At 31.1% G+C, this 12,132-nt stretch overlaps 1 protein-coding gene across 2 annotated transcripts in view; it reads right to left on the bottom strand.

The window, feature by feature from the left end:
• Nucleotides 1–12,132, bottom strand: part of LOC106465171 (protein enabled homolog) — a 32,693-nt gene that overhangs the window by 5,629 nt on the left and 14,932 nt on the right. The window contains exons 6-11 of one of the 2 annotated variants that reach the window (XM_022393522.1): nucleotides 9,385–9,446; nucleotides 8,672–8,985; nucleotides 8,001–8,074; nucleotides 7,168–7,201; nucleotides 3,209–3,327; nucleotides 2,607–2,746 (exon numbers count right to left, since the gene is read on the bottom strand). In XM_022393522.1, coding sequence (XP_022249230.1) covers nucleotides 2,607–2,746; nucleotides 3,209–3,327; nucleotides 7,168–7,201; nucleotides 8,001–8,074; nucleotides 8,672–8,985; nucleotides 9,385–9,446 — 743 coding nt within the window. Of the gene's footprint in view, nucleotides 1–2,606; nucleotides 2,750–3,208; nucleotides 3,328–7,167; nucleotides 7,202–8,000; nucleotides 8,075–8,671; nucleotides 8,986–9,384; nucleotides 9,447–12,132 lie in introns of both variants that reach the window. The other variant, XM_013925376.2, reaches the window with a different exon arrangement.

Consider the following 12,132-nt stretch of genomic DNA (forward strand, 5'->3'; position numbering starts at 1 on the left):
TCTCTCTTACGTTTCATTATTATATTACTTGTAACCAATAAAAAGTCAAGGTTTACATCTATGAAATTATGTATTGTATAAATGTTATATTCTGAATGGTTAAATGTCAATTTCACTTAGAGTACTAACATCATTCCCATGGGAAAGTTAACGACTAGCTTGGATGAATTTGTAACGGCTCTTGTCATATAGTTAGAAAGCCAGAAAAAAATTGAGAGTTAGGGGATATTGACTACTTTTTGGTGCATTATTTAATTAAATAAAATTATTTGGTGAGTTATTACCATTAGTATAAATAACCCGATTTCTTGTTTTTCATATTTATTCTTTATTCATTATTATAAAAGAAACTAAAACCTAAAAATGAAGATCTTTTTAAGTTATTTAAGACTAGATTAGGTAAAACAATTGATAATAATAACATAAGTAAAAAGGTTCATGAGGCATGCACGCAAGCAGCTCGTGGGTAATGTAATTCGATAGCATAATGTGAGCTGCACTTTCCCTGAGTGATTTACAACTTATAATGTTGGATAGTAGTTAGACACAGTTCAAAAGGCAATAAAACAATAAAATTTAATTATAAATAGATGTATATTGTTACGAACTTAGAACTACTTAGGATAAATGAATGTAGTTTCATGTTACAATTTGAAAGAAATTAGAAAGAAAAAGGGTAATTTAGGTTTATTTTGATTTTTTTTTTGGTGGTTACGAGGTCGGTCGATTTCACCGATCCCATTTTGAGATAGGATAGAGAACATAACAAGTAAACAATAAAGTTTTACTGAAAAAAACGTTTGAAATGCATTCTGGAGATTTTAGGGATTACACAAAGGAAATTTGAGATTTTTGATATGAGAAAAAGTATCTTTAATTTTAACATGAAAATGACTTTGTACATGGACTATTCAAAACAAATACTCAATATATTCATGGACAAATCTTTATTTTATTGTAAAAATAACACTTCACTATAAAAGATGATTTTTTGTATGTGAAAGACTAAAAATATTAAGTATTAAATCTATAAAGACTTTAAACGAGTACAAGGAGGTCATGTGGTCAGTCAAATTGGTCGAATCCGTGTTTAGATAGTTAAGGGAAAGGTGAAACATGGAACATGAGGAAAGTGGTTCAAACGGATGTAAACTGTGGGAATGGAGGACCACATTAATATCCCAGTCCGGAAGGGTAAGCCGTCTTGGGGAAAAATAATCCAGAAGGAACGCACTAACAGGGTAAGGACAATTGAATCAAATACTCGACGGTATCAGGAAAAATGAAAAGTATGGGATAAGGCAGCCCGATAACTCGAGAGCAAGGAAACAGAAGACCTCCTGGTCAAAAAACCATGTGAGAAACTCCACCACTCATGGGCATGGATCAGACTTACAGAAGATTCTGGGGCCATACCCCAAACAGGCAAAATGGGGCCTAAAAACTGCTAGTCCAGTAAAGAACAGTCTGCATAATGATATGCAATAGCAAACTGATCTGAAGCCCGTGTGGGACGATGAGGCATGCTAATCCTATCACTTAATTGTGAGGCAAATTGGTCTGCATGTACCCAAATATCCGGGGAGGGGGGGGGTTCAAATAGGGATGGGAAGAGTGATTATGTAGTAAGGAAGGATGCAATTCATAGGAAATAGGGGAAAGGGATAAAATGTCACATACTTGAGAAACAAAATCCAAAAAAGACCATATTAGACCTAACTGACTCCTCAGGTGGGCCATGGGAAGGCATGGAAAAATCAGGAAATAGAAATAGGCGATCCAAGTACTCGTCCACCTGAACAGGCTCAGCTTGTTCGGGAGGAAGTGGGGCAAGGTCCAGAGACAGAGGTTGACCCATGCAACGTTCAATCACCCAGCGAATAAACACAGATAAATCTCCTGCCAGGTCACCTGAACCTGAAGCCTGAGACACAGAGCTAGTCCCAGGTGTGACCCCCGAAGTGGTAACATGAAATTTGGAATTCATAATGAGAAAGAGACAACCAATAATCAAAAGTATAAATAACAATGTGACTGTAATAAACTTGGATTAAAGTGAAACATTAAAGAAACAGTCTTAATAGAAACTAGAAGTGAAAATAAATGAAGACCACTTCTGAGTATACTAAAGATGAACACGAAACTTTAAACAAACAAAAAAGGAACACAAAACCCTGCCAAACGAAAAGTGATAGTTCGGTAGAGAAGTACAGAGGGAGTCAATATGTCACATTCCTATTGGTGAGAAGTGACACATGATGATTTACATGAGAGACATGGTGGAATCATTTGATTCAAATAGGGGGGAGCAGAAGGCTTGTGGCACGTGTAAAGAAAATATGTACATATAGAGGGCAGCACTGGATGAGAATAGCTAATCTTGTGAGAAGAGGGAAGTACCGTATCGGAAACTAATAAATTATAAGTGTAACTAAATTACATCAAGTATTTGCCAAATATTACAACACACATCATTTTTTGATAAAGTGTGCAAAAAAAGCATATAGTTACAATTCTTACTGAGTATATACAAAGTTATGAGCAGCTTCATTTCAATGAATATATGCTTCATTTTCTCAATGTGTGACATAACAGGTAAACCTTACCTTCAATTATCTCTTGTTTCATTTTGTTAATATCCTTTCTAATTTCAGTCAGTATTTCCTGTTTCAGTTTGTCTACATCCACTGAGTCGATTCCATAAGCTCTACTCATATCTCCATCTCCGAGTGACTCTTGCAAACTTCTACTGTGTTACATGTAATATAAAAGAATTGTGACAATGTATCACAATGTATAATATCAAATACACTTGTTTTACTTACTAAAGATAGTTAATTTACAAAGCAATTTTATACTAAATTCTTACTATTACAGCATTTCACATTAATAATACTTATCAACCAACTTTACAATCCACTTGGAATCATGTGTTTCAAATCATTTTGTGACACTTATATTAGATATTGAACTTCACAACAGATATTGTTATTATTCTATGCAGACAACATTTGAAATATTAGTAGAATATACTGTACAGCAGAAGTTTTTCAATTTTTGTAGATCAATTTTATCTTAAAGTACTCAGGTGCCATTTGTTTCTTAAGTTACCAATGTATTCAGTTTCCACAGTTATTAAAAATAACTAAGCACCATTTCTGACATTACTGTTTTGGGAAAATGTAAGCCTTAATAATTAAGAACTTACCTACGACCATGTATGGGAGACTCTGAACTGCTACCTAACCCAGGGCTGAAACCATTAAAAGAACTCTGTCGTTCCCAGGATCTCTTTCCTTCTGAACTTGGTGTAGTAGCTTCTCCATCCTGGTGTAAGTGAAACTCATACAATTACTATATAGCTTTTCTTTTAAATCATAATTTGCCAACTTAGAATAGGCATTTACAGCATAACATAACAGGTATAATAGTTGTTGAATAGTAAACTGAGCATGACCTATAGTAATGAAGTGAGACAAAATCATAATATATACGTGAACAGCTAAAAGGTGTAAAAGGGGCTTTGGTTAACTTATGAAAATTTTTATTAGCATCCAAGTAAATTAATTCAGCAAAATACAAGAACATAAGATAAAAAAATAATTTTAAGTCATCCACTGCCATTTATCTTTTATCACAATATACAAATAATATGTTACAGTACTAAAATTACCAGTAAACCAGTTGATCTATAATGTCTTCAAAGTAAGTTAGGGTCAGAAGTCATATGATTGACAGATCTCACAGTTTCTGCTTTCTTGTAGTCTATTATTTTACATGCTTCATTGTAGAAAAGGATATTTCATTTTATCAGTTAGTAGCAGGTAATGTTAAAACAGAGCAATGATACAATTTCATCACTGGAATCGTTTCTTCAATTCCCTTGGCCTTCACACATGTTTATAGCAGACTTAATCTCTTCTTGTTTAAGAAACTGACAAAGCTGAAATAATTCCTCATGAGTTTGAAATAAATAATCAGCTTCCAGAATTTCAATGTTGGGCATAACTGAAAATACTGTTAAAGACTGATGTATAAGCTTGTTGGTGATATATAAAAGCTATGGTGAATCCATTAAAACACAAAATTTTTCAATTTTCAATTTATTTTTTAGCTGGATGGTCAGTTTCTACATCACTGATGTCATCAAGTAATCTCTTTCTCAGTTTATTTCAGTATGCATGTACGTTGAGAAACTCCACTGTGATACACTCATAAATACATACATTGTTCAAAACAATAGTGCTAAGTTCTATCTCAACCTTTTTGCAAGACAGTATTAATGCACTGAATCAGTTCCAAAGTGCAACCCAATCACATGCAATTTTCCACTGTTCCATTTTTGAAGCCAGACTTCATGTTTCTTCCCTTGTACCAAGTGATCCTGCTTTTTTTGCAGCAGTGTTAAAAAGTGCTTGCTTAATTTCAGTACAGTTCATATGTAAAGTATGAGTGGCACCTGCTCTGGAAGACCATTTAGTCTTAGAGTGATTTCAGTAAAAGCCATCTGACTTTCAGACACATGGTCTTTTCAACCCGAGAAGTTAAATAGTTCTTGTGGTACGACATTAATACAAGATCCTGCAACACAAGTTCCAATATAGGTAAGAGAGTGAATAGAACAGGGCACAATCTTACATTGTGACTTACTGTTATTGATCCAAGCTTGTAGGCAATTGAACGTTTCAGCTATATGATCACAACAATCAGAAACTCTTAATTCTTAGAAAGTTTCTAATACAGCATCTGCAACGTTTTCAACTTCATAACCGTGCAATACTATAAATGTCCAAAATATTTCCGTTTGTTTGCCTGATGCATGAAAATATCACACTATAAATGTAACTGATCCATTTGTGAGACATCTGATGTTAGAGTCTACAATAACTGAAAGGTACCTTGTTGACCTCTGCAAAAATCATTAACAAGTCATTTTGTTCCATAAATCGAATGATTTCATAACAAATATTATGGTGTCCTCTATTTGTATTTTCAAATTGGCTTATACACTGAGCAGTGAAAGGTTCAAACTTTGCAAGTAGTTCTAAAATGCCCAGTTTCCATTGTAAAACCAGTCAAAAGTTTAATTTTGACAACAAAATACAAGATCTCTTTCTGCAAAAACAAATTAATAATCAGAGGGTCACTACCAACGTTTTCCTTCCATAGCTGTGATCATACATGTAAAAACTGATATATATTTATAATTTTCTCGAAAACAGCTTCATCACAACATGCATTCCCTGCTTGCAAAATTTTTTTCTGATGAGCACATGAACACTTTTTTCAAAGTATCATAATGACTGCCAAACCTAATGACAAAAGTATAGTTACATCAATTAAACAATAACTACATGATATGGAAGGAATACATTATTTAATTATGAAACACTTGATGAAATGTCATATTGTTTCCACAGGTGACTAAGAACATTTCTGTGCTCTTAAAACTTCACTTTTAAAGTGATCTGATTTATGTTGAAGTAAAAAAAATTGAAATTTAGGTGAATTGAGAACTTATAACTATGTATGTTTTGGGGGAAGGCAAATCTGATTGTTGGTATCTAGTAATGAAAAAATAAAAAAGGGCTAGAAATGGAAAGTTTTCTTATTTATTGTGAAGTAATCAAGTGTTTCTATTAAGGTATATTACACTTGTCATTTTAAGAAAATCAAAATTGATAATCACATAGTTTGTCACTTTAGAGAAAATACTAAATCGTGTAAGAATAAATGTAAACTCTTCAGTATGCGTAACAAACAAAATCTTGATTAAGCATTGCAGTTGTGAGATATTGATGGCTAGACAGGAATTTTAATAATCTAAAGTTGCATCATTGTTATGACTTACAACAATTAGTTAAAAACATTAAACCATTTAGAGTGGACTGCTGTTATAATAAACAGAACCAGCTACTCTTTATCAATATTTCATTTGGTAATAATAGATCAATACATTTAAATTAAAATTGTTCTTAAAAAAAAACAGAATCACTGCTCATAGTTGATTTTAAACGACCACAAAAATGATGACAGAAGAAAAAGAAAGAGGATTTGGCAATGAATTACTAATTGACACAATCTCAATGTTTGCATTCAAGATCATTTTATTTACTTCAACACATGCTCATTAAAATATCCATATGCTACCAAAATTGATTAATGATTAATCCAGTCCAATGGAATAAACAGTGCAACAATGTAGAAGTGTAAAATATAGAATGCATGAAAGTATACATGTAGCCTAATAAATCCACACTTGTAGTATAACAGATTAATTTTACAGCATCAATGAGCTTTCATAACACAAAATCTGATGTGTCAATTATAATCTTCAGTCAAATTAAAGAAACATGTTAAAAAATATTTTTATGAAAAATCAGATTACAAATTTGTTTTTCAACAAAATGATAAACAACACTTACAAAGACCAAACAGACACAGCTCATAATATATAAATTCAGATTGAATCAGCAACATTTTCAAGCAATGGTAGAAGAAAAACTTTCTAACCCAACCATTTGGAAAATAAAATGTCATTCTCTAAACTGCCACTAGAGGACTTTTTGCATATATTTAGTGTTATATATTATATAATATATTATAATGGATAAATATTAGTATTTTACAAAAAAATCCAAACTTAACAGAAATAGAATCAGCTTAAAATGTCTCTTATTACATAATTCTAAGTTTATTTTGAGTTTGAGCTTAATAAGGATCACATATGATGACATGGCACTCTTAGCCTAGACATGTGTATTATTTGACCCATGAACTGAGTACTGTCTTATTTAAAACTTTTCATAACACTTAAGTGAAAAAAAAACATTTGCACGCCCAGATTTGTTTTTTTTATTGAGAGAGTTTTTTTATATCTAAACTACACAAAACAAAGACTATTTTTCTATTACACAATTCTTCTCACATTAAAGCTATACAGTTCAGACTCATGGTAATGTTTGTGCTTACATTATTCTTCCAATTGTTTAATATCAACAATTCAGACCTGTCACAGTTTTTGTAAGTTTATTCTCCAAGTATATAAGTTAAAAACATGTTTTTCTTAATATATTTTTCCATCAGTTCAGACTAAGCACATGTTTTGTACTTATTTTTACCAACAATAAATATATCACTCAAATTTAAAATTCTTTCTGTACTTACTTGACTATTTGGATTATTCTCTACTTGTGCTCTTCTGGAAAAAAAAATAAAAATTCAACATTCCTACTAAGTAGCAATTCTGTAACACTTCTAAACATACTAAACCAATGAATATCTTACACTACTTAAAAAAAGGAAACAGCTTTCAATAGGATATGTCAAACTTACAAGTCCATTCTTTTATTCACTGAACTGTTTGATAATGTACTAGTTACTCTGCTTGTATAAGGACAGCAAAATTATTTTCTCTGCCAAATCACAACTGTTGTTAATAGTTAACTACTTCTAATACCTCTTCTGATTTTGTCCACACAATTTCAATACAAGTTGAACTGTTTGATAATGTACTAGTTACTCGGCTTGTATAAGGACAGCAAAATTATTTTCTCTGCCAACTCGCAACTGTTGGTAATAGTAAACTACTTCCAATAACATCTGAAAAATTTATATTAAATTTATACTAAAATTTAAATAATCTAAAAATGAATGAGAATTGTATCACATTCATTTATCTGATACATCAAAACACACTTACACACACATATATACAAGCTGTTAGATGCTGAATTTAATTCAAATCTGGCTTATTTTGTCTTCATCCCACATCTGCTGGGACTGAGAACTTATCTTAATGAACTATGTAATTAATTTCAGTGACAAACAGAGAAAGATACCATAGAAACAATAATATCTTCCTCAAAATTATTCTCAGAATGCTAATTCATCACTTTCATCAAAAACTGATCCTATTCTTGATGAACAAAATCTAACAGAATTTTTTTCATATACAGTTATGAAATGTTCCTTTGCTAGAAATCTACCATATAACTTGCCTTCTGGCTAGTGTTTTAGTCATTTCATCCATTAGTCCAGCTGGAGCAGGTCGATTTGGTTCATTTTCAGAAACCTATAACAGTACATTATTCTCTATTAAAGTGATAACATTTTTGTTTATAGTTGTGCTTCAGTTATTTTATTTTAATACTACTTTATATGGCAACAGTTAAAAATAATGTGAATATCACAAAAAAAATATGTGACTATTGCTAAAAAAAGAAGTAATGTTATACTTTCTTAAAATGTAAATTTAACTTCCTTTGATTTAATTTTCATATGTGAATATTGTGGAGTCACTGTTGCATAACTATTTTTTGTGTTACTTTAATATTCAAATACAATAACATACACACTATATCAAAAATATAATACTCCTTACTTCTAAAATCTTTAATAAAAACAAAGACATGTCACTAAAAACATTTTCATCTTAAAGCTACAAACATTTTAAATAAAATTTCATAAATCACTAGTCTGTTTGTAGTTAAACACAAAGGGCTATCTGTGCTCTGCCCATCACAGATATCGAAACCCGGTTTCTAGTGTTATATGTCTGCAGAGATACTGCTGTGCCACTGGGGGACAAAATCATTAGTAACCTCTTTTAAAACTATCAACAGCCACACAACCATTTAAACTTATATCACTATATAATACTTAACTCTACCTTTGGCTGCGTTGTTCTCAATTTTGCTGTCTGAAGTGCAGCAGCTAATGAAATGGGGGCAGTATTAGAAGATCCTTGTCGAGGAAGTGTTTGTGATCCTCCCAAAGGAAGCGGAGGTGGTGCTGGGGGAGCCACTTGCCCTAATGGAGGAGGTGGTGGGGGTGGAGGAACAACTGTTTGAGATGGCATGAGAGGAGGAGGAGGAGCTGGAGGTGGTGTTGACATAGGAGCAGAGGGTGAACGATGATGGCCAGAACCACTAGGTGATGCGTTTCCTGAACTGACTGAATGACTGGTACTAGCATAGCCTCCAACTGTAATATAATTTAAATCAGTTATATATTCCATCATTACTTTAGTATAAGATATAGGTTAATTTAATATGATCTACTAAGACATATAATGAAAACTATGTATCTGTTAAAGCCACATGTGTTGGTGACAGTTTCCCATTGTAATATGAATTAATTATGTTCTATTTAATAATGTAATTGTAACATAGTTTTTGTTGTAAAAATATCTAATACTAATATGGTTTCTCTAATTCCCCCCCTCCAAAACAGGTCATTAATTTTGTTTTCTACAAATTTCTATGATTGATGAAAATCAAACAAAAATCTCAAGATAACTTTGTAATCTGAATTTCAACAGCTCTTTTCATGACATTGTTAAAAGTTGTTAGTAAACACAAAGTGAAAACATTTATCACATACCTGTACTTGTTGCATACTGGACAGCAGACTGTCTTCTCTCCCCTCCCGATTCATCTCGCGTCCTGTAATAATGAAAGGTTTCAGAGATGTAACGTGTCAAAATTGCACATGAAAGCAAAACTTCTGTGCAATAATTAATGTAAATATAACCTAACTACATGTGACATAACAGGGAGGCCACTGTAGAACAGTTTCACACCCACAACTCAGTGTTTTGTGATTTTGCTTTATTACAAATAAACATAATTTTCCTTAACACTTTGCAAAGTTTAATTTGGCTACTTGTAAAATATATGCCAATAATTTGTTGACTTCTAATACTCTGACTCGTATTCTTTATATATATTATTACTAATATGACATTTACTATCATTATTAATATTAGCTAAAAAACAAACAATAGCATAAACCACCAAATAGACAGTGCATAATAGTTTTATGTCATCGCTTCATTTACTTTCAATAAATTTAATAATTAAAAGCAGATTTAAACAATTCCCTTATTTTAATGTTCATGTCACAGGCTCACATAATAAATGTTTTTAAAGCATTAAACTTCTGGCTGTCATATGACATTATAAGTTAAATTCTAACACCAATTTTGTTAGTTTTGCTATTTATAGTACTTTTTTTTTTCATAAATGATCACAAAACAGTGCAACAAAAATGTGCATTAATGATTTTTTAATTTATGTATTTTCTATAGAAGAGAATTACAAAAAATAAAAGGTTGGTTAAACAGCTTGTTTACTTTATCACTGGATAAATGCAAACTATTGTATTTATCATTGCTTATCCACACCTGACATCATGTCTTATTGCAAAGTTCAGTTTTTAAACTGAAAACTTCTATTAATTTTTAGTTAAGGAAAATATAAGTATTTAATATATGTTCCTGATCTTTTTCCAGGCAAAATTTTTGGAATTCTAAAACTTCAAAGACATTGAAGATATCATGTTAAGTTCCAGGATCTAGGAATTTACAATCCTTAAACAATCCATGTAATTGAAAATTAAAAGTAACAATATCATCTCACATATAGTTGCAAACTACAAAAGTTGATAAAAAAAAATTACTTCCTGTGTAATATGTGAAATGTATGACAGGTGGCCAGAAAGCAACAAAATTTTATTTCTTGCAGATTAATTATATCAAATTACAATAAAAAAATATCCATGGTTTTTGAAGATGTGGGCAATTGAAAATTGATTTTCGTTAAGTACAATGCATTTTGCACCATTCTTCTGTAAACTTCATCATATCAATTCATTGAAATACAGATATAGTGTAACAAATCCAAAGAAGTCTATAATTAGAACCATAGCCTGAAAGGAGAGGTGAATGAGGGTAGAAAATGAGTTGTTTTAAAGGAAATTAGTGAATTTTAATCTAATATTCAGATATTGATGTAGAATTAATATTAATATTAAAATTACTGTTTCTATATTGTGTATCTCCTATATCTGTGTATTAACAATAGTTGAAAAAAGTCTTAACTTTCTATAATAGATCATTTAATTATTCCAAGGACATTATTGTTTTTTTAAAGTAAGGACCATTCATTTAAAATAAAAATATAATAAATCCATGTAACTTGAGTACATTTTCATCATAAACTTTCAGCAGTATTTTTATCTTAGAGTGAATGTGACAAGAACACAAACGTACCATAATTCTAATTTGACACCTTTTTAAAGAGCAGAGCCACGCCTGATTTAAAAATATTTTTTACCATTGATCAAGCAGACTTTCAGACTTCAGTGTTTAATACCATAACATATCTGAGATAATTTTGCTTTCAACCTCAAACTCAACATCCAATTCACCACTCAATATTGCAAGTTTTTTCATTGGATTTGATAGCCTTAAAGGAGTGGGAAACTGCTGATTGGCAGGAAATTCTTAGACATGGTTTTAACAGTTTATGAATACTGGCCTATTAAGAAAGTCACTTGTCTGCAGCAAATATCCAGCATGTGATAAAGAAAGTCACATTTTTTTCTCGATACTCTTTGTACACTGTATCATTCACTTTGACATTAAAAACAATATTTATATTACTCCTTAACTGTATCACAACAGACTCGTGTATTTTACACGACCTCATAACTATGGTACTATACATACTGTGAATCTGAAAGTACTTAAGGTACCTTCACAAAATTTGGCAAGCTTTCAGTAAATCTATAGTCAAAAAATCAGAATTTTAAATTAAGTATTTTTACTACAACTTTGCTTGTAATTATATGGTGTCAGTGTTGACTGCTACCAGTGCAAAGTGATTTTCATGTTAAGATTAAAGATACTTTTCTTCATCTAAAAATTTCCAGATTTCATTTGCATAACCCCTAAAATCTCAGAAACAAATATCAAATATTTTATTTCAGAAAAACTTTACATTTTATCTGTTATATTCTATACTATAACTCTACACAGGGTCAGTCACTTTGATCCGAACTTGTAACCACCATAAAAAAAAGTTAGGAAATAATTCTAAATTACTCATTTTTCTTTCTGGTATGATTACAAATTGTAACAGGGAACCACAATTGTTTATCCTCAAGAGCTTAAAGCTTGTAACAGTATACATCTGTTTCTAGTTAAATTTTATTGTTTTATTGCCCTATGAACTGTGTCTAACTATATTTTACCTAATCTAACCTAGTAAGTTTCTAGCTTTTAGATTTTAGTTACTTTTATAATAATAAATAAAGAATACACATGAAAAACAAGAAATATAGAACTTA

Source organism: Limulus polyphemus, unplaced genomic scaffold (genome assembly GCF_000517525.1).
Source record: "Limulus polyphemus unplaced genomic scaffold, Limulus_polyphemus-2.1.2 Scaffold66, whole genome shotgun sequence".
Classification (NCBI taxonomy): Eukaryota; Metazoa; Arthropoda; class Merostomata; order Xiphosura; family Limulidae; genus Limulus; species Limulus polyphemus.